This window comes from Phialemonium atrogriseum (genome assembly GCF_030411735.1).
Source record: "Phialemonium atrogriseum strain 8032-3 unplaced genomic scaffold QBC33scaffold_6, whole genome shotgun sequence".
In the NCBI taxonomy this organism is placed as follows: Eukaryota; Fungi; Ascomycota; class Sordariomycetes; order Cephalothecales; family Cephalothecaceae; genus Phialemonium; species Phialemonium atrogriseum.
The window spans coordinates 752,863-774,470 of record NW_026848143.1 but is presented as its reverse complement, the minus strand read 5'-3'; the positions used below and the strand labels follow the sequence as shown (position 1 = coordinate 774,470).

Below are 21,608 nucleotides of genomic sequence, written 5' to 3'. Positions count from 1 at the left end.
GGGGGCTGGAGCTGCAGCTAGACGGGGAAGCTACCCAGGTATTTAGCTATCCTCGATGCGGGGAAGCAGGGGTGATCGGCGGCATGCATCCTGATTAGGCAAGTATAGTTCACTAGTGGACGCCCCTGCACCTAAATCATCCATTTAAGTTACCAGCATCTTGTGTGTCGGCAGTACTGTGAAATGCAGGTGACACCTCGACACAGCGTTTTACCAGGTCTTTTATCGTTTGCCATGCGGTCTTTGTTCTATGTGTAAGTGAGCAGGTGTCTATGAATCGACGTTAAATAGAACCTATTGCATATGCCAGGATTGAGGGAGCATTGCAAGGTACTATCTAGTGTAAACTTTGATTGCTTGTAATCTCTTGCAAGCTTTCTTACACGTGTACTAAAAACCGTTATCCTGTGATAACCTCTTTATTAGGTTTGAAGCCTCTGTCATGAAACTGAACTCTGAGTAGGCTTTTGACTGCCTTTCCCTGTGCCAATTTGTATCGTCGCCTTCCAGATCACCGTCGCCGTCATAGTCGTTGTCCTCAGCTATCTCCAAAATGCCTTCCTAGAGGAAGAAACGGAGGACCAGATGTTTCGATTGTTCGCGCACGTCAGCCTGACCCGTGACCCTGGCGCCACGAGAGACGAGGTCTGGGCTAATCTGGCTCCGGACCCCGAGATCGCCGAACTGGAAGAGCGGAGAGCGGAGCTTAAGCAGGGCCAGTATCGCATCGACGGTCAGGAGAACGAGGCAGGGATCCGAGAGCTGGCAGCTACGATTCGATCGAAGCGGTCACAGGGCGAGAAGGAGATCGTGAAGGAGTAACGCGAGAACTACTTCCATCACCGCCCGACCTGGGACCTTGCGAAGCAGTTTAGGGGGGAGGAGCCAGGGGAGTACGCAGAGCTAGCTATTGACCTGGTTATCCCCGAGCGTGCACAACTGGCGGAGATCTTCTGAGACCGCAAAGATACCATGTGACTGTGGGACAACTGTGGGGGCAGCTGTCGTTACAACTCCCTTCATCACAGGGAGCAGCTACCGCAGAATGTCATCAGTTCATGAGACACGACGCGGTGTTTGGCATTCGTGGCTTCAGAAAAGCGCACATTCCGTTTCGAGAAGTCTGCCAGAAAGAAGGAGAGGTGGTTTGCACTACAGCTGCTGAATCCTGATTGCTCCGATGTGCCTTCCGTACTCCACCATGGCTGACCAATGAGATCTCCCACTCGGACCAGTTCTGTACCTTGGCGGACGAGGATCAAGTACCGGCTGCTTCTATAAGATAGTCATCATGTCTTTATAAATACACCGCAATCTCCCTGCCTGGCTCCTTTCCAACTTCCTCCTTCTTTACCTCTTTCTCCTCTGCATGCCGGGTTCCTGGTTGTATTTCAGCCAATGAGTGACGATGAGCTGCCGCCCTTGCCTGCTTCCTTCGGCGTCCTTCCCCTCCTTCATTGCCGGCCGACGTTCGCCTATCCTTCTCTCTTGAGAAGTTCAGAGAGATTACCTTACCTGACTCACCCCCCCTTCTCTTCCTTTTTCTTTCCCCCTGATTCTACGCTGAACCCCGGCCAATGGCAGAATTGCCTCATGCAACGCTCCTCACGGAGGCACACTTGCCGTGGCCCCCCCCCCCTAATCACCTAAGCCATTATCTTCCCTGCAATCCAAGAGTTGGCCAGCCTCCAGCTTTCCTCGGCTTTTCCCACCCATCCCGTCGTGGATCCAAGGCCACGAGAATTTCTCGACACGAGGACATAAATCATGTCCCCCGACGCCTCTCTATCGAGCGATAGTTGGATATCTGAACGAACCTGAAAGCTGTTTGCCCACGATTTGCACCACGGCCAAGAATGAGCAAGCGAAGTTCCGGAGTGTGGCCCTATTCCTTGGCGTTGATCGATGTGATAATCTTACAGGAGCTGAGCGGCAAGAGGTCATGCGGGCCCTCGTAAGAAACATGATAGGGTGACAAACAGCAGCCGGTGGTCTGTTGGTCCTGCACAGGATGCACGACGAGAGGGGAAACCCGGAGTCTTTGAAAATGACCGCCGATACGAGGACGCGGCCTCGACCAGTACGACGCTTCCTCCATTTGCGACAGGGTTATCGGGCGCGGCGTTGTCTCAGATGTGCCCGACTGCGGGTGGCTCGAACGCTATGGACAGAGCTCAACATTCAGGGCGGCGCCCACGTGTGCTGTGGCCGAGGTATCGTTTCTGGGATCCATAGCAGCTTTGCTTGATGAAGATCGGTCTAGTCGAGGACCAACAAGCGTACCTGCTGCTTTTCGCCACAACAATGCTGTCATGGCACACGAAGACAATGGCGACGGCATTATTAAGCGCTGCGGCGGCCTTGACCGGGCGAGCTACGTCACCAACCTGCCTCGCCCATGATGCTGCCCACCACAGACATGCGTCCAGAAGGGGGCCTGTCAGGGCTACCTCAGAAGACCATAAGATGGTCCCCGGGCTCTTCAAATGGCCGTCATCCCCTTCAGGCTCAAGCTCTCCTCTTTCTCTTTTCTCTCAACCTGCTTGGCCACCCAGCCGCTTACAAAAAACACCTACCATCTTTCTTGACCTCTGTCTAAAATGCCCGAAGCTGATCCTGCTTGGCCCCGAAAGACTGGGACTGTTAAGAGCTCAGTCACTGCTAAGCGCGTCTCCACGCCTGCGTACAGTCTGGCCAGCGTCGTGCTTATCGATCTGACTCAAGATGACGATGAGCCGGGGACTCTGACTCCTAAGACGCTGGTCAAAGTGCCAAAACGGAAATCTGGGAGCACGGAGCTGGATTGCCCAAGGCAGCTTGATGGACCCGGATTTGACCCCCCTCCGCCGAAGAAGCGGCAATAGGCCGTCCGCCGGGCCTCCGAGGCACCTATCAAGTCTGAAAAACTCTCCCTGTACCACTTGTTCGCGCCTCCACGCCTTCAATCAGTTCGCGTACACCGTCACCCAAGGACAATTCCCCACTGGCTATCTATGCCAGGTACACTGATGCGAGAAATGCCTGGTATGCGACCCAACCACCCACTTCCCGCACCGACCAGCGTTTTCGGAAGGCTCGGGGTCTCCCGTCGCGGTATAGCAACAAATCCTACGAGTGGTGTCTGGATTATAAGCAGATGACGCGGCGTTGCACCATCCCGACCAGGTCCAGGAAATGGAGTATGGAAGAGATGACGGCTTATTTAGACTGGGATAAGGCGGAGGACAGGCGCGTTCAGGTTATCGTCGACGACTGCGGAGACGGAATCCGTGGGCACAGGGGTATGGACTACATCAGGAAGATGGTGGACAGAGAGATGGGGTTGGACTCAGTGGAGAATAGGGGCGTTTGAAGAAGCAGAATAAACCACTCTAATATCTACTGCCAGTTGAGTTCCTCGATGCGGTCAAGGAAGTGCGCACCATTCCGGTAGAACAAAACCCTCACGCTCCGAGGCCCCTCTTCCGCCACCCCACTGGAGGCTGCGTATCTCTTTAATCAGTCGTGATGTCCGAGAGACAGCCTCTGCCGTTGTCATGGGGTCTTCGGCGCAATTCTTTATGACCGAGATTTTACCTTGTAGAAGGTTACTGATAGCGAACCTGACAGTACCTTACATACAGCATGTCTGTATGTTTAGGGTTCCTCCTTTGTCTTAATGAAGCTGCGCCTAGCTTACCTATTACTAACCGCGCCCCTTTTATTTCCTCGCCAGTGCTAATAAACTCATCTCTTCTCAACCACTTTTCTGTCAACCACTGCTTTTCTCCACCACTTCTGTTCTCGACTCATTTCGCTTCCCAGCCACTATTTTTCTTCAAATCTTCCACCCTTCCACCCCTATTTTCCCGTTTCAAACTCTCTGCCTATTCTCCTTTTCGCGTGAGACATCTCACGCCTTGAGAATCTTGACCAGCTCAGCAACGATGGCATCTCCTGCTTCTGCGGTGCCCGTGCTGCCGCCCATGTCCTTGGTTCTCAGCCCGGCGTCGATGGCGGCGCGGACCGAGTCCTCGACGATTTTAGCCTCGTGGGCGAGATTCAGAGAGTACCGGAACATCATGGCCACGGAAAGGATGGTGCCAATAGGATTCTGGAAATGATGTCAGCTCTGTACTTGCAGCGAATGGATAGGAATCGCCCAAAACGGGGCCTTGACGCACGACAATCCCTTTCCCTGATATGTCCGGCGCGCTACCTGTCATCTGCGTTAGCGACTGATGTCTACATGAGGGCTCGAACAGGATAGGAGTCTCACCATGAATCGGTTCACAGATAGAAGGCACTGCAGAGCTCGGAATCCCGCAGAGACTCGCGCTCGGGAGGAGCCCAATGCTTCCAGCTATGGCGCTCGCCTCGTCGCTGAGAATATCCCCTTAAAACTCATTAGCTAAACCGCCTTCGAGGTGGACGAGAGGCCTCGCTCACCTGCCAAGTTGGGCGCTATTATGACGCCATTCAGCTGCGTCGGGTTCTTGACCATAATCATGGCCGCGCTGTCAATAAGCTGATGCTCGACCTTCAGATCAGGGAACTCGTTTTTAAAGACCTCCTCAACGACACAACGCCAGAGTCTGCTTGTCGCCAGCACGTTTGCCTTGTCTAGCGAGATAACCCGCGAGTCTCCCCTAGACCTGGCCAGGTAGCCGCCCAGCCGTGCGATACGCTCGATTTCTGGTTTCGTGTAAACAGTAGTGTCAAACGCATTAATCCCATCGTACTCTTTTCGCTCTCCGAAATACAGGCCTGAGGTTAACTCTCGGACTAACATCATGTCGATGCCGCGGCAGACGGACGCCTTCAGGGGGGAGGACTCGACAAGGGCATCGGACGCGAAGAAGCAGGGACGGAGGTTTCCATAAGCGCACATCTCACTGCGTAGCTTTAGGAGGCCCTGCTCCGGGCGGATGGCGCCAGTGCCCCATTCAGGGCCGCCGATGGCGCCGAGGAGCACGGCATCGGCGGCTTTGGCGGCGGCGAGGGCCTTGTCTGTGAGGGGGGTGCCGGTCTGGTCGATGGAGCACTGGGGAGAAACGCCGAGGTTAGCAAGAGACTTCTCTCGTGGATGTCTTTGGGCCCGTGTGATCCGTCGTCAGGGGACGACTTACCCCTCCGAGCAGGTGGTCCTGCAAATTGAATTTGCCAGCAGTCGGGCTCAGCTCCTCGACCGTCTTGATAACCTGAATCCTGCGTCAGACGTTCTCAACTGCAGGTCGCAAATACTAGACTCGTACCTTGATTGCCTCAGCAACAACCTGTCAAATAACCAGAGTCAGCCTCTCTCCAGCCAGAGTTAAGGGTGGGAAAGCTCGGGGATAGTGAGTCACCTCTGGGCCACAGTGGTCGCCCGCAAAAACAACAATGTTGTGTTCCGCCATGGTCGCAATACTTGTCCGATGGAGTTCGTCCAAAGAAGGGTCCGTCTTGTGTGACGAAGCACGAGAATGAGTCGAAGACGAGGTGGGAGGCGGGAGGTCCGACGGAGAAAGTCAGAGTTATGACGAAGGAGGCTTGCGTTTCTTCAAAGACGGACGTGTTCGTATCAACCTAACCAATAAGCAATGAGGAATGTCGTAGGAAGGGAGATTGGAAACGGAAGTGAGGGGAGTTAAAGAATATATTCGACAAGATATATAGCAGAGCAAAGTCAGGGACGGCTTGTTCGTCCGAAATAGCATGCTTTTCGCTAGCAGCGCAACTCGCCCCACCGCCCCTGCCAAGTTGGAGGACCCCTCACCCCCCACCTGCCGAGATCGGAGAGGGAGGAAGCTCCAGCCTGCTTCAACCCGCTTCAATTCAAGAAAGGAACGAAGGTGAGGTACATAGCAGGACCACATAAAGGCAATGTGGATGGATATGGTCTCATACATATTAGGAGAACAGATTTCAAGTCCCTTTGCGGATGACGCCGTTGGATACAGGCAGTTATAATAAGTATCAGCCATGGCTAGCAGCGATCAGATCATATGCTTCTCTTCACTATCGTACAGTCAGCGTTTGGAAGCTCGTCCCAGGGGCCAGAAGCTCCATACTCGGCATGTATACATAACTCAAAGAGACGAGCAAGTAAGATTTGCGTGAGCATAGTCGAAGGCATCCAGATACCCTATGAACTGGACCACAGCGGCGCATACCACCAGGATGTGAAAGATCGAATGGGATCGGATTTGCCGGGATATTGACTTTCGGGAAACCTGGTCTTCAGAACCACATGTGTTAGGTTCAATTTCTCTCTTGTGTGCGAAATTGGGAGACTCACTGCATAAAACGAAGTCCCAGATAGAAGGCAGCCTGCTTTTGCCAGAGTATAGGGAAAAAAGCTTTTCTCATCATCTGCGACATGCCGAACACATTGAATCCATGGATCAAGGGCGCAACACCGGACAAGCCAGTCGCCACGAACATCAATGCTCGGAAGACGCGATACTTTGAGCCCTGGAACTTGGGATGCATTGTCATGAAGATGGTCAACGACCCGAAAACTCCAATCTATCAACCGAGGAAAGAAGAGTGTTAGACTCAAGTACCAGGTCTGAGATGAGGAAAAACAAAACTGTGCACATGGAGATTAACTAACCGTAGACGAGTAGATATTGCGCGGCAAAGGTTCACACCAGAAAATTATGTATATTCCCAAGATAAGGTCGCCCAGTATGAAGATCACTACACCCAGCATGTCCAGTCGCAGGCAGAAATGTTCCACATGTTGGGAGTGGTTCATCAAGGTGTGGTATGTCGCCGACAACGACAGGCAGGTGACGGCCGTCAACATGAAGATGGAGAAAGCAATGAAATCAGCGCCAGTGACCCCGTAGTATCTGCTGGCAAGGTACTGCTGGATATACCACTCGCCGAGCAAGAAGAAAATGGCCGGGATGAGGTGGGAATGAATGTTGACCGACTCGTTGTAGATATACGACCAACTGCAGAACGAAGCGTGAGCCGAGCCGGACATGGGCCGATATCCATGGAGAATCCACTGGTTGGATTCAAGTCGGAACCATTCCGGCATCTCATCGAACGAGAGAAGAGCTGGGCGTCCTGCCTTGTCGGCCTTGGATGCAGTGTCGCTGATGGATTTCATTCCCCGCCCCTTGTGCGCCTCTGGCGGGTGCCGGGGGGGGACTTGAGAACGGGGAGCGGATGCCATTTGCTGTCGTGCCTGATGATAATGTAATGTAGGGAGGCTGGACTTTGAGAGGAAGTGGAAATGCAAGATGAAGTCAAGAGGTTTCCCTCTTGCTTTGTTTCTTGCACTGTTGTACTAGGAAATGCAGATGACACCCCAACATGGCGTTTTACCAGGTCGTTTATCGTTTGCCATATGAATCGATGTTAAATGGAACCTTTGCACATGCTAGGATTAAGGGGGCATTGCATAGGTTCTGTCTGGTGTAAACGTTGATGTGCTTGTGATCTTCTCGCAAGTTTTCTCACTAAAAACCGTAGGTTTTAAATAAACACATGTTATCCTGTGATGACCTCTTTATTAGCCCGACAAGGTTCCAAGCCTCCCTCATGAAACCGAACTCCGAGTACGCTTTCGACTGCCTTTCCCGGTGCCAATTTGTACTTCTTGGGACCCTATATTATCATCGCCTTCCAGATCACCGTCGTCGTCATAGTCGTCGTCCTCAGCCATCTCACTGTCCTCGCCATCATCATCATACTCTTCTGCCATTTCATCGTCGTAGTCGCCTCGGGAGCCGGACTCTGCTTCGGTCTCGCTGTCGCTCTCGTCGAAGGATAGTGTTCCCATCAGTGGGACATCGATTCGGGAGAGTTGACTCTTGATCAGGTTATCCGCAACGTCAAAGAGCTTGCTGTCCTTGTCCGGCGTCGACTCTTTATCTATCGAGAAGTCGTTTTCTTCCTGGTCGGCAAACTTCCCCCCAAACGGCTCGCTGGCTGACAGGACATCTTTGGGGACACCCATGATCCAGCGTCTGACTGATTGGCCCTTCGCGGCGGTCGGTCTCGAACGTCTCGCCGACAAGCCTCCCCTAAATTGACGCCTCTGTCGCCTCCGCCGGCGTTGGATGCGATCTCGGACATACCATGCAACTACCAGCATGGCAGCTTGCATGGTCTCCTGACACTTCTGCCGATGCGTGTTTGCCCAAACCTGGCATCTGTGCTGCTGGTATCTGGCGACCGCCTGGCACCGCTGCTGGTAGTACGCGGCAATCCGTGATGCCATGGCGAGGTATCTCGGATCGAGACCCCCGCCGGAGGGGCCGTGTGGTTGTGTCGGGTTCTCCGTCGCCGAGGGGACAGACGTCTTCGATAGCTTATCCGCTGCCTCCCCGGGCTTCGCTCCCATCGGTCCGTAGGCCTGCTGAGCGAAAACCTTCAGCAGGTCAGGGGATAAAGGGGGGCCTTTCGTGAATGACGCTTGATCTGGTGGCGGAGTCACCGGGATCTGGGGGTTGAATGGAAAAGGGATGGACGCCGCCATCTTTTCAACGGGGACCTTCTCCTGATGAATGTTTGTGGAGGTGGCCTTGAGTCTTGACACCACGCACTGGTGGGTATATCCCTTCAGCGGTCTCACGCACAGACGTCACGGAAATCGGTGGTAGTGGGATGGGCGAGATGTACACGGAGTAGTATGAGAACAGAGTTCGGGACGAGCAAGGTAAGGGTGCATAAGAAAGCACGGGAGCGAGCCTTGCGGGGGTGGGAGAAGAACAGCAGGGCTCTTTATACAGCATGGTCTTACCACCTGGTAGGGCCGTGGGATTTCTAGTATATTATTACCTTATTCCTGAGGGTGGGCTGCGCGAGTCCCCAGTCCATGGCCTGTCCAAGAGCCAGGCTCGGGGATGGTGGCCTGTTAGTCCCAAGTATAACGACAGCATAACTGTACAGCCCTCTGCTGGGCAATCTGGCCCGTCTCGTAGGCTGCCTAGTGGATATATCTGGCGATTTCCAAGGCCAGACGAGGTGGAGAAGGGGGTGGTTAGGCAGGAGATAGAATGTGGATGCCAGGGAGGAGATGATAAAAATGGTCTGAGGTATGGCGATAAAAATGGAACACATCGGTCGATACTGATGCGTGACGCCACAGGTCAGCGAATGGCAGCCGCCAGCTGGACGAATCCTTTCAAGGCAGGCCAGCCTTTGGGCTTCCGTAATTGGTTGCTGTGCCTTCTGACCTGGCCTGACGCGGAGGCTGTCCATACGATGCCGTGCTGACCACCGACCTGCCAACATATTATTTAGATCCAAACTTCCAACGGGCTGGTTGATCAGCTATGAGCTTATTTCTGCGGAGTTGTTTCTTCGGCAGCACTCGGTAGCCACCTTCCCTGTTTCTGCCCTTCCGCCCTTCATTTACTTCATTCCTGGGAATTTGGAATTTATGAAGTGGCTTGATGTGCATGAACTAATCTCTTCGCCATTGGGTAAGGACTAAGGAAGACCTAAGGACTGGGTGCGAAGCGCCATCCGACTCCAGAGTTTGGCTCGTCTGATTCAGGGTTGTTTTCGCAACTGGTTGGAGGGAACTGTCAGCTGTCAGGTGAAAGATCTCCTTGTTCACAGTGTTTTTCACAGTGGGCTGAAACCCAGACCCGACCGTTTCGCACTGTATATCCCCTGTCCCTTGTCCTGGTCATTGATGAGAGACAGGCAGCTCCCAACGAAGGCATCGAACTTTGTTGATGTTTCATTCCGCCATTTCCTCCATAAAGTAGGTTTGAGGTGGTCGTCCACCTTGGATAAATTCAAGTTTCCTGTCCATCACAGCCTCGCATCTTGTCCCAGTCATTCGGCACATGCACCAGCGGACGACCAAAAACGGGCGATATTGATGCCATCACCGCGCTTCCCAGCCGTTGCGCGATCGCGAATCGTCTGTTCCAGAGCTTATTCACACTCGCGCGCCAGAGTACCCCTTGCCACCATCGGCTTATTCGCTGCCCGGGATGCGGGGGCGATCTCGCCCCATCCCACCAGCATTTTCTCCCCTCCATATCCACTGGGACCTGGTCACCGTCTTCCGCATCTCCACGGTCAGGTCCGGAGAAAGCGGACGAAGACCACCGTGAACTTCGATGATCTCCCCCAGGGTCGCATCCGGTCGGCTGATCCTCTCCCGCCAGAGGATGATGGTCCAGCATACCCAACAGTGGTATTGCAGGCCCGCCGCAATATGCAAAAGTTTGGCAATTGCGTCCTCCTAACCCGGGTCGGCGGCTTCTACGAGCTCTACTTCGAGCAGGCTGAGGAGTACGGGCCGCTGTTGAATCTCAAAGTAGCCCAGAAGAAGACCAATGCTGGGCCCGTACCAATGGTAATATACTCGCATTTTCCTTCTTCTTCTTCTCTGCCAATAGGCCAGCTATTCTACTTTGAACGTTTCGTCTGATGGGTCTTGCCAGTCAGGGTTTCCATTCTTTCAACTGGATCGTTTCCTCAAACTCCTTGTCCAGGACCTCAACCGCTATGTAGCCATAGCGGAGGAGTTCCCCAACGACGCGTCCGAGAAGGTCAAGTCCGGCGGTTTGATGCATGACCGCAGAGTCTCCCGTGTCATCACTCCGGGTACCCTTATCGACGAGAACTTCATGGACCCATATGCGAACAATTATGTAATGGCCATTCACCTCTGTGAAGTAGATGCCGCGAATGGCTCGGTTACCGGACGAGAGGACCAGCATGCTGTCTTGGACAACCTAGCCAATGACTCCGCGCCATTGGGCCTGGCATGGCTGGATCTCTCGACTGGTTGCTTCTTTACTCAATCGACGACCTTGCTGTCTTTAACTTCCATCCTCACCCGTATTTCGCCTCGGGAAGTCGTCCTCGACGAAGCACTCGAGTCTCAGCGTGGGCATGATCTCTTCACGGTGTTGGCAGAAGATAGACACCTCGTCACTTATACGCCGCAAGGGAAACTGCAGGGGCTCGCTGATTGGGCTCCGATGCTTGAGTCCGAAATCCCCTCCGATACAATGGACGCATTTACCGAAGGCGAAGTAAAAGCTGGCGGTTTGCTCCTCAACTATGTCAAAGATCGGCTTCAGGGTTCGAGCTTGAAACTCCAGCCGCCGGTCCGCCACGAAAGCAGGCAGATCATGGCCATTGATAAAAATAGCATGCGTTCGCTAGAGATCAAACAAACCATCAGGGACAACACTTTCCGGGGCAGCTTACTGCATGCTATTAGACGGACAGTAACCAGGAGTGGTGCCAGATTGCTCAACGAATGGATAAGTAGGCAAACATGACGGCTATGCAGTGTCACCCTTTGCTAACCCACCCCTCAGGCTCACCCTCCACCTCCCTCGAGGTCATTGAGGCTCGACTGGATCTTGTATCACGGTTCATCCAAGATGAAGATCTTCGAGATGGCATCATATTGCTCCTGCAGAAGAGCCATGACTCCCAACGGCTCGTCCAGAAATTCGCACTCAATCGAGGGGACCCAGACGACTTGCTTCGCCTTGCGAGCACAATCAAAGCAACGGGAGATATGGTTAACCTTATTAAGAGCAGGTTGAATACCCTGCGAGCATCTACCAAAGGTGACTGTCTTGCAGCGTTGCTGAAGCGTATCAACCTCGAACAGCCTATGAAGTTATGGCATCGCATTTACGACGCTATTGATGAGGAAGGACTCGTCCAACAACACCAAGTCGAGGACAGCGAAGCTGGGGAGATGCTGGCACTTGCGCAAGAAGTCGTCAATTCCGAAGGGAAAGAGGAGGACAACTCGGTCCTTCCAAAGACGGCCGCTAAGAAGAGAAAGGTCACTTCAATCAGAGAGCACTACGGGGAGGACAACGAGGCCTGGATTATGAAGCCTCAGGCTAGCTCTGAATTGCAGCGGCTTCACGCCGAGCTCGCCTCCCTTTTTGAGGATAGAGTCGCCCTGACCGAGACATTACGCGCTCGATTCGAGGCCTCATCGCTCACCCTCCGCTGGACACCTGGGCTGGGCCACATCTGCCACGTCAAGGGCAAGGATGCTCGCAGTAGCGGCGGCGGCGGCGGCGCCGTCACATCGGCGATCAAGACGCTGTCTTCTAGCCGCACAACACGCTCCTTCCACCAGCCCGAGTGGACGGCCCTGGGGGGGCGACTCGACAAGGTGCGCTTCCGGATCCGGCAGGAAGAAAAGCGGGTCTTCAACTCGCTCCGCGAAGCCGTGGTTCTCAACCTCGTCAAGCTCCGCCGCAACGCCGCCGTCCTGGACGAGCTCGACATCACCACGTCCTTCGCCCGCCTCGCCATCGAGCAGGACCTCACCCGCCCCACCCTCGTCGACAGCCCACCCGCGCCCCCGTCGTCGTCGTCGACAACAACAACAACAGCGGCAGCGGCCCCCACCCCCGCGACCATCATCATCGGCGGGCGCCACCCCACCGTCGAGGGCGGCCTGACGACCCAAGGCCGGACCTTCACGCCCAACGACCTCGTGATCGGCGGCACGGGCCCGTCGCACGGGCGCGTCTGGCTGATCACGGGCCCCAACATGGCGGGCAAGTCGACGTTCCTGCGGCAGAACGCGCTGATGGCGATCCTGGCGCAGGCGGGCAGCTTCGTTCCCGCGGCGCACGCGACGGTGGGGATCGTGGACGCCATGTTCAGCCGCGTGGGCAGCGCTGACAACCTGTACGCCGACCAGAGCACCTTCATGGTGGAGATGCTCGAGACGGCCGCCATCCTGCGCCAGGCGACCCCGCGGTCCTTCGTCGTCATGGACGAGGTCGGCCGCGGCACCACCCCGGCCGACGGCGCCGCCGTCGCCTTCGCCGCCCTGCACCACCTCGTCCGCGTCAACCGCTGCCGTGCCCTGTTCGCGACGCACTTCCACGCCGTGGCGGACATGGCCGCGCGCGCGGGGATGATGCTGGGGGACGGCGGCGGCGGCGGCGGGGACGACGCCGGGGCGGTCGAGGCGTACTGCAGCGACGTGGAGGAGGATGCTCAGGGTCGTTTCGTCTACGTCCACAAGCTACGCAAGGGGGTCAACCGGCAGAGTCACGCGCTCAAGGTTGCCAGGCTGGCGGGGCTGCCCGAGCCGGCGATACGGGTTGCGCAGGAGGTGCTAGAGGGATTCGAGAGGGACTACGAGGTGGGTCGTGGCGGGGAGGGAATTTCACGACGTATGGTAGAGGTTGTAGGATAAAAGGTTGTAAGGGTGGGTATTTACGCATTGCCTATTCTTCAGGGGGGTAACTGTTAGCCTTGATACCCGACATTGTAATTGCATTGTAGAATAAAAAAAAACATGTCGAGATTGCGTCTCATACAGTGTTGATGGGTTGTCATCATTAAAAGATCAGGGTTAAAAAGCTCTTTGTAGTTTTTAATCTTCGACGCAAGAATCTCGACATGGAAAACGGGCGGCTCTTGTAAGATAGGAAAAATCGACTAACCTGAGGTTCATAAGGGGTAGAGACGCCGCTATTGAATGTCACCAGCAGTCTCAGCATGTCACAATAGTTGGGCGGAAATGCAGATATCGCCAGATGCCATGAGCTTGTTTTACCAGCAGTGGATATATGTTGCGACGGGCAAAGATCCGTAAAACCTTTACCAGACCCAAACCAGGCTGGCCAACCCCAAAACACCATCGCAGTACATCTTCGGTTACATTTAATCGCTAGAAACAGAGTTAGTCGAGAAAGGGGTAAGTTCGGTCGAGACGGGAATACGAACAAGAGACCACCGAAGCCACCATCGTCCTCGGACTCCTCGTCCTCCTTCTCCTCGGCCTTCTCCTCGGCCTTCTCCTCGCCCGCGCCGCCAGCCGACTCTCCGGCAGCCGGAGCGGCAGCGGCGTAGGAATCGGGGTTGGCGATGCGGTCCTTGAGCTCCTCGATCGCGGGCCAGCTGTAGTCGGTCTCGACGGCGATGGCCAGGACCTTCTTGTAGCCGTTGAAGACGGAGTGGATCACGGAGGGCAGGGTGGGGAAGTTGAGGGCCAACGACAGGGAGGCAATGGTCGTAATAGCCTGGGTCAGGGTCCCCAGGAGCTGTTCCTCGGTGATGTCCAACACGCTCGGGGGAAAGGTGTTGCCGTGGTCGTAGACCTGGGTGATGCCCATGCCGTAGGTGAAGGGCGAGATGTTAAGCATGTTGAGCAGGGTGGCCTCGGAGGCGCCGACCTTGCCACCAGCCTCGACGAGCTTCAGGTCCGTGGTGATTTCAATAGTACCACGGGCAATCTTGGTGGGGACACCGAGGGCCTGGAAGAAGGAGGTCTTGCCGGGCTCCATGCCGGTGTTGCCAGCAGGGACGTACACGTCGGCGGGGGCGAAGGCACCGGCACGGGCAGGAGCGGCAACCTTGTTGGCCAGAATCTTGTCGCGGATGGCCTTGAGCTCGCTGTTGGTGAAGACGAAGCCGATGTTGCCCTTGACGAAGGGGAGGAGACGCTCGTACTCGGGGGCATCGGGAATGAAGGTCCTCAGAGCTCGGCGAACCTACGAGGGGAGGAATGGTTAGTCAGGACCGCACCTCTTCCGCCAATTGGGAAGTTCTGATGATCAGGCTTACCATGGTGTTCTTGCCCATCAGGACAACCGCCTCGCCACGGAGGGATTGCCTGATCTCGTGCATCTGCTGAGAGCTGACATTGTCAACGTCGACGATGAAGGCCGAGTGGTACTCCTGGAGCAAGCCCTTGAGCTTGTCAAAGTAGCCGGCCTTGTTTGCGGTTTTGCCCCCCATATCTTCTTACTATGAAGGCAGGATGTTTAAGGGCTAAACGATTTTTGTTGGAATAAAATGGATTTGGCGGGTTTTTGCCTTGTTTGCGATGTCAGAAAGTTCGGCGATTTCGCACACAATTTTGGTGTTTAAGCAGGTGGGGCGGTAGGGCAAGATGCATCCAGCCAATCAGACGGGAACCTCTCATAGAATCCAAGTGGGCCGCCACGGGCCGCCAAAGGTTCTGGCAGCCGGTACAATCACTTGTACTTTTGCTTCTCTATACAGATCCGTACGCAGCAGGCAGTAGGTGCCTAGAGGAGCAAGGAAAGTATGCATCATATTTTGACCTCACAAACATCCAAGCTGGATACCGGGGCCGGCAAGCCCTTAATAACTCGAGGCAAAACCAACATGCTTTAGCATCTGCTCAGACGTGGGTGGCTTGCTAGAGGATCTTGCATTCCAAAGCCCCCGCTCGCCTTTGAAGGATACTTCGAAAATCGGGCCACGAAACGAAACTATAGACACAAAAATGATTACAATTACATGCAGGCAGGCTAATCCCCTTCCGCCCGCCAATAAATGGCACCGGGGCCGTGTTTCCTTGCCGACCGGGCCATGACCCCCTTTCGCGCTTATCACTTGGCCGGCCAGCCGACTCTCCTGCTCAACAAGTCATCCTCCGGGTATCATGCCCGGTGGCGTATGCCTCGTTCTGGTACCAAGAGGTCCTCGTCGTTGGGTTAAAAGTCTTCTGGTCCGTGACAGTGTGGAATTTTCCACCACCTTTCCACCACCTACCCAAGAAATGGGAGGGATTCTGGGTAGGGAGCAGTCAAGCGACTGTAGCTGTGCAGGTTGATAAGTCTGCAACTTGCCGGCTTATTATGCATCGCAGAACTGTCGCATCAGATCGGTATCGTTCGCGAGGCGTGAAACGAGGCCAGTCAGATTGTTGGGCAAGTTGAGATCGTGGGGCGTCCACAGCCCCGTTCACCTTCCCGAACCAGCCCATCCCCTCTCATTCGATCGAGCAAGAAGGGGTTTGGCAAACAAAGCCTCTGACGCGAGGTCATATCTGCAACTGCGCACCCCTGCCCAACGTCAGCTGGCTGAGGCTAAGCGTCCGCGCCGCCTTCTTCCTCTTGGGGTCGTCTTCGTCGCCGTCATCCTCCCTCAGCTCCTCTCCAAAGGCGCCGTAGTGAGGCCGCGGGGTCTGGAAGTCCTCCTCCTGCTCGTCCTCGCCGGCACCTCTCTGGACCGGTCCCTTATCCGTCTCGCTGTCGTCGTCTCCTTCGAATGCCGAGCGCGCCTTGAGCGGCGTGTGCATCGGGGACACGAGCGGGCCCGACGCCGACCTCGACTGCTGCAGCGCCGGGGCCGGGGGCCGCAGGTGCTCCTGCGAGCGCGACCTGGCTGGGTCTCGCACCATCGCGTACATGGTTGTCGACAGGGTGTTGAGCCGCTCCGACAGCTTCTTGACCTGCGCTTCTAGGGCCTGGCGGGCTACGCGCTCCGCCTCGAGCTGATTGAGCAGCCCGGCTGCGTCGCCGCTCTCGTCACCCGCGTCTCGCCCCATGGTCGGCAGGCTTGCGGCACCGCGGATTGTCGAGTTGGAAGTGGGGCGGTTCGCTGGACTGATCGCCGGGGGAGCGGTCGCAGTCAGTGACTGGGCCTGTGTCGCCGAGGAAGATGGGGGGTGCAGCGACCCGATGAAGGTCTGGGCCTCGCCAAACGAGAGGTGCGACTGCCAGTCACTCTCAAGCGACTGGCGGGAACTGCCGTGTCGCGACGAGCCCCTGGTCTCGCCCGAGATGGCCTGGTAAATAGCGGGGATCATGGGCGGCGCTGCAGTGGTGTAAAAGAAGGACGACGGATCCGAAGTAACTCCCATGGATGATGGCTCGCCCCTACGGGGGGTCTCCACCAGCGGCGTCTTGAATCCCGGTACTGAGTGGCAGAGCTGATTCACCACCCGTTCTAGCTTGAACATTCGAGCTTCCAGACCGCCGATCCGGCTGTCCATGCTTGCCGCCTGTGTGATCTTCATGCCCGCCATCTCATTGCTAATCGATCCGAAATTGAACGGCTGCGGAGGGGTTTTCGGCGGCCTGTCGGCGGGCGACTCGGGTGCGCCAGCGACTCCCGCATTGTCGTTATCGGCCTCCGTTTCATCTGGCCCGGTTGACGATAGCGGCGACAAGAAGCCGGGGTCGTACGACTCTCGCCAGTACCGGATTTCATCGCTTCGCCGGCGCTGTCCCGGGCGGGCTCCGGCAATGTCATAAAGTCCCGAGAGACTCCTCGACCGCCGCCGAGTGCCGCCCCCACTATCGCTTGTGATGGCACGGCCGATCTCGCTGGGATCTTCCCCGCCGGCTATTAGCCGACTGTCTCGGCCGTGCGTGCTGGCGGGCCGCGGCGACAACCCTACCCACCCTGGATTGCGCCGCGGCTGGCTAAATAGCCGGCTTGACATCGTCGCGGCTCTTCGATGGGTTGGGCCACGCTCCGTCTGCAGAGAACTACGCACGGTCTCGATAGCAGTCATATCCTGGGGCCCGATTGAGTGTGATCTTAGAGCTCGATCGTACTCGGTGATGGGGAGGGAAGCGGAACGCTTAGGTTCGTCGTCTTTGCACCGGTTCAACGCCGAGGGATCCTAGAAGCCAAAGGTCAGTGCTCCTCCCCCATGCATAGTGAAGAGGTGCCGGAACTACGGATGACTTACACTGCGATGCTGAGACGAGGTTAGCATGCCAGACATGCGCCCCGAGGGCGTGCTGGAGGTCTGACTGCCGCCGGGCTTCTTCTTGCGTCCAAACAACCGCCCGAGGGCCGTCCGTAGGGTCGACTTCTTCCTTTGCGGCGCTTCATCTCTACTCCGTCCCGTATTCCCACTCGGCGCTTCGCTCACGCTCGAATACCTCAGCATACTTGCTGGGTTAGTCCGTCGCCTGGGCGGAGAACTTCTTGGCGGAGAGCTCTTTTGCGGAGAGATCCTTTGCGGGGAAATCCTTTGTGGAGGTGTTTTTGCCCGGCCCGACGAATTCGCTGACGGAGGCGCTGGCGGATGATGTGATGGCGCGTCCGGATTGCTGCCGCTCTGTGTAACGTCGGCCGGGCTCACGGAGACAGAGTCAGAGTCTGCTGATGCGTCGGGTGGGGGGAGGTTCTGTTCTCGTTGCTGCTCCTGTTGCTGGTGTGGTGACTCGCTGTCTGTCTCTTCCGGTAGCGGCGTCATGCTCGCAATGCCACTGCCAGGGTTTCGGATCGGGAACTCCTCCTCGACTGCCGCGTTTGCAACGCTGGAGCCTGGGCTTCGGATGGGAAACTCGTCGTCAGCGGGGCTGGGTATTGGAATTGGCCCCGATATCCTGCCCCTTATGGACTGGCGGCCCTGTGTAGAGCGGCTGGCAGCACCAGAGCCAGATCCCCAAAGGCTTGGCATGGTGTTCCTCAACGACTTACAGGCAGGTGAGGCTACAAGCGGCGAAATGAGAGAGCGTGATGGCAGTTGATAAAGTCCGACGACCTCTCTGAGCCATCTGACATAACGAGTGACGAGAAATATTAACAAAGAGACAGATCCAGTCTGGCTGTTGGCGGGCTCAATTCACAGCTGCAGTTCCCTACTCAACATCTGAGCTGGCTCAAGGTCCACATCGCCAGCAATGCGGCGTTGGTGCGCCTTGGAGGGGGATGTCAGGCCCAGGCTAGACGGTTCCGTCGCCGTCAACCAGTAGAGCGAAAGAGTCGGGGTCGGGCAGTGGTGACGACAGACGGACCAAGGCGATGCACCTCTCAGTTTATGGGCAGTGAGTGGCAGGAGAGAATGGACCGAATGACATGGGGGGTCCCTGTCCTATGTATCGCGTATCATGGTGGATTTCTGCGACGGGTATGGCCGAGGCAGAAATGCAGGAGAGAGCAAATTGGGGGCAACGCAACGGGGGCACATATTAGTGTCTCACACCAATGCGCCAGTGTTGGGAAGCCAGGAATGCAGCAACAGCAAGGATGGATTGGACGAGACGCGATGGATGGGGGAGTTTGGAGAGAGGGGTGGGCCCCCCCCCCAACCCCCCCCCCCGCCCCGCATAGTGGAGAAGGGGGCGTGAGACTTTGACTGAAAGCAGTTGCACTTCCATCTCGACTAACGTTGGATGACACTAGAAGCTGCATAGCTGCATGTCTCAGTCCCTGATGAATTGTAATACGTTCTACATACATACTTACCTAGTGTACAGTACAATCTGCTGTCATATACTTCAGGATACACGTAATATGAGCATTGTGTTCCTCCTGCGCCGCTTCGTATAATAAAGAATGCCTCGGCCAGACAGGGCAAAAGTCACAAAGAAACCTAGCATGGGTTGGGCAAGGGGCCCACGAGACCGAGAGTGACATCGGTGGGGAGCTAAAATAGCAATCAACCCCAACCATGCCACTCTTGTCTCTCTCCCCTGAGTCTCGGCCTCGCTCGCTCTCCGCCCCCCGGCAGTGCGGTAAGATCGAAGGGCGGCGTCAAATACTGCGTAGTACTCTTGTGAACAAAAGTTAATAGTGTAATTCCCCCTGCGTCTGGTATCCCTGGGCCACACTTGAACAAAGGACTGCGAAGGACTGAATTTCAGACAGTGACAGGCCTGACAGCTTCCCCAAAGTTATGGGGCTACCTACTGTGGTACGTGCACAAAAACTGATGGTTGAAGAGCCCCATGATTTTCTATCCGGCTACTCGTAGTGTAATATATGTGCTAAAAGTGTAATAAGAACGGGGATCTCGGGAGCGGGCCAAGCCCGAGCCAGGGAACATGGAACATGCAACCACTAGCTAGCTAGCAACCTACCCAGGTCTACAGTGTGCACATCCAGTTGCTTGACCCTCGCGGTTAAAAGACACGACCATGTTGCCCACTGCCCAGCGGTCTCCCCGGCGACCGCGACCACAACCAGCCATGTGAGTCGTTCGCCACGCGCATCCGCTCTGACGCCGAGGCCACGAAGCGACGCCTGCGCTCTTACTGCCCCTACCACGGCGGAACGTGCTGATGGAGGACCGAGACGCGCTTGAGGGCACGGATCATTTGTTGGCGCAATTGGCGCGCATTTACACGTTTCCGGAACTTTGTCATGGTCGACGGCGAGAGCCTGGCGTCGCTGGGGAGGCGGACGGTGATGTTATGTTTGGCTGGCTTGGTTAAAGGCGGATGTAGGAGAGCTGCGGGGGGTGGGGTAATTGTACGGGCTCCTGGAGAAGATGATGAAGATGAAGACAGCTATGAGCCGGTGAACGGATGCACAGCCTAGGTTAGGCCAAGTTTCTCCTCTTTGGTACTGCATAGTACACCCTCATCACACGTAAGTATTTGGGGCGGAAAGTGCATGACCTTGCTCACCTAGTGTACTTTCGTCAGGAGTAGTTTGATCTGCGCCAGGGTTCAAAATGGCCGAGCATTCAGGGCATCATATTGCCGGGGTCGTTGTTTATGATCTCCCTTCTTCAGCTGGGAATCGGATAGCATCCGTGCCAGATAACCCGGTGCATTACCTACATATAAGGTAGGTACCTAGGTAGGTACAGTACCTGATAGTTATCCGTATTGTGCCATCGATTTCTCCCTTGTTGCATCAGAGCGCCAGTCATGAATGATACCTCCTCGTTTCGCCCTTGCCATTTGCTCGTGCATGCAAAGTCCACGATGGCTCGTAAACAAACTGTTTGGACTCTGTATCCATGATTCGCCCAGGTGGCCGCGCCAGATCTCCAAAGGTGCGCTAGGACTGCAGAATGCATGCAGACGCCATCAGCGTACCGTACCACCTACCTACCTGGACCTAAGGCAGGCGGGCGGTCGTCAGCTAGGCAGGTGCCACTAGCGACGCCGGATAATGGTTCGTGAGAACTGTGTGGACTGCTCGGATGGATGTGCTGGACCTGCATATGTAGGTCCACATGTCTATCGACTTAGCCTAATAATAAGAGAAGGAGAGTTGCGATGAACCTGCCGCAGGAGACGGCCAGCTAAACAGTCGACCCATTTCGGCCCCATCCTCCTCAGCCGCAGGTGCTAACCGATCACCCTCTGGCCTCGACTATGTACTGTACTATGTAGGTCCCCGAGGTTTCCTTGCAAAACGACGGATGCACGGATGCAAACGAGAGGTCGTACTGAGCCTGGTGCGAGTATCATCAGCCTCCGCTGCGCTATGCGTCATCAAAAAATGGTGTAAAATCGGGTAGCCGGCCAAGGCTTTACAACGCACTGTTCGCCAAAGCAACATGAAACGTCCAGGGTTTGTCGGAATACCCACTAAAGTAGGTAGTTATTTCGTATCCGTACACGCCCCTGGGATTTTGCCAACAACTTGTCGGAAGGATTTCTCCTTTAGCAGTGGTGTGCTGGAAACCGCCGTGTTTTTTCGCCAAGCAGCCGAGACGGCGATTGTTCCTTTGATTCGTCCGATTGGTTTGACTCGAGAAGTGATCTAGAAGCAAGCCACCAGCAAGCCACCAACCAACAAACCCCCTGGACACCACCGTGCATTTCCATTGAGCCGTCAAGACGGTGCCAGTGGTTGAGAATCGATGATGTGCTTCAACGCACATGGATCTCTCCCATGGTTCGATGTCGAGGCTAAGAAGAATCCGTAAGGTGGTTCCCGTTTCCTGGTACGGTTAAGGGAACTCGGACCAAGTGGCCTACGGCTTGCCGATCTAGGATGCTGCCCATTCTTCGACCTTCCAACCGGCGTTCCATGCATGCCGCCGCCACCCACTCTCAAGTCAGAGAAGAGACATCTGGATATCTCAGATCTGCGTTCTCCTCGAGGAATTCCATCCATCTCTTTAGGAATGCACTGCCTCTAGAATCGGGGGCAAAATGAAGCGGGTACCAGTCAGACAAGTTCTGCAATAACTCGTGTCTCAGGAGGGA

General features: G+C 55.7%; 7 protein-coding genes across 7 annotated transcripts; 2 read left to right on the top strand and 5 right to left on the bottom strand.

Annotated features, from left to right (window-relative positions):
- The first annotated feature begins 213 nt into the window (after positions 1-213).
- QBC33DRAFT_531460 (uncharacterized protein) lies at positions 214-1,128 on the top strand. The gene has a single exon (XM_060427308.1). The coding sequence runs from the start codon at positions 586-588 to the stop codon at positions 820-822; it is 237 nt and encodes a 78-aa protein (XP_060285853.1). The 5' UTR covers positions 214-585; the 3' UTR covers positions 823-1,128.
- Positions 1,129-3,892: 2,764 nt separating this feature from the next.
- QBC33DRAFT_447041 (putative 3-isopropylmalate dehydrogenase) lies at positions 3,893-5,378 on the bottom strand (the record flags this gene model as incomplete). The annotated part of the gene is made up of 7 exons (XM_060424414.1): positions 3,893-4,093; positions 4,164-4,198; positions 4,259-4,375; positions 4,429-5,023; positions 5,109-5,180; positions 5,235-5,255; positions 5,328-5,378. The coding sequence occupies 7 exons, from the start codon at positions 5,376-5,378 to the stop codon at positions 3,893-3,895; spliced, it is 1,092 nt and encodes a 363-aa protein (XP_060285852.1).
- A 410-nt stretch (positions 5,379-5,788) lies between these two features.
- QBC33DRAFT_531449 (hemolysin-III family protein) lies at positions 5,789-7,295 on the bottom strand. The gene is made up of 2 exons (XM_060427307.1): positions 6,591-7,295; positions 5,789-6,530 (listed from the first exon to the last, which is right to left on the bottom strand). Exons 1-2 carry the CDS (start codon positions 7,148-7,150, stop codon positions 6,107-6,109), a joined length of 984 nt encoding a protein of 327 aa, XP_060285851.1. The 5' UTR covers positions 7,151-7,295; the 3' UTR covers positions 5,789-6,106.
- A 38-nt stretch (positions 7,296-7,333) lies between these two features.
- Positions 7,334-8,585, bottom strand: QBC33DRAFT_329036 (uncharacterized protein). The gene has a single exon (XM_060423650.1). The coding sequence runs from the start codon at positions 8,456-8,458 to the stop codon at positions 7,517-7,519; it is 942 nt and encodes a 313-aa protein (XP_060285850.1). The 5' UTR covers positions 8,459-8,585; the 3' UTR covers positions 7,334-7,516.
- A 1,229-nt stretch (positions 8,586-9,814) lies between these two features.
- Positions 9,815-13,481, top strand: QBC33DRAFT_604675 (DNA mismatch repair protein; the record flags this gene model as incomplete). The annotated part of the gene is made up of 3 exons (XM_060432249.1): positions 9,815-10,297; positions 10,386-11,220; positions 11,274-13,481. 3 exons carry the CDS (start codon positions 9,815-9,817, stop codon positions 13,136-13,138), a joined length of 3,183 nt encoding a protein of 1,060 aa, XP_060285849.1. The 3' UTR covers positions 13,139-13,481.
- Positions 13,482-13,608: 127 nt separating this feature from the next.
- QBC33DRAFT_556922 (60S acidic ribosomal protein-like protein P0) lies at positions 13,609-14,685 on the bottom strand (the record flags this gene model as incomplete). The annotated part of the gene is made up of 3 exons (XM_060429771.1): positions 13,609-13,615; positions 13,672-14,438; positions 14,512-14,685. 3 exons carry the CDS (start codon positions 14,683-14,685, stop codon positions 13,609-13,611), a joined length of 948 nt encoding a protein of 315 aa, XP_060285848.1.
- A 1,054-nt stretch (positions 14,686-15,739) lies between these two features.
- On the bottom strand, positions 15,740-18,118 carry QBC33DRAFT_513126 (uncharacterized protein; the record flags this gene model as incomplete). Its single annotated transcript, XM_060425959.1, has 2 exons — positions 15,740-17,329; positions 17,399-18,118. 2 exons carry the CDS (start codon positions 18,116-18,118, stop codon positions 15,740-15,742), a joined length of 2,310 nt encoding a protein of 769 aa, XP_060285847.1.
- Positions 18,119-21,608: the final 3,490 nt, after the last annotated feature.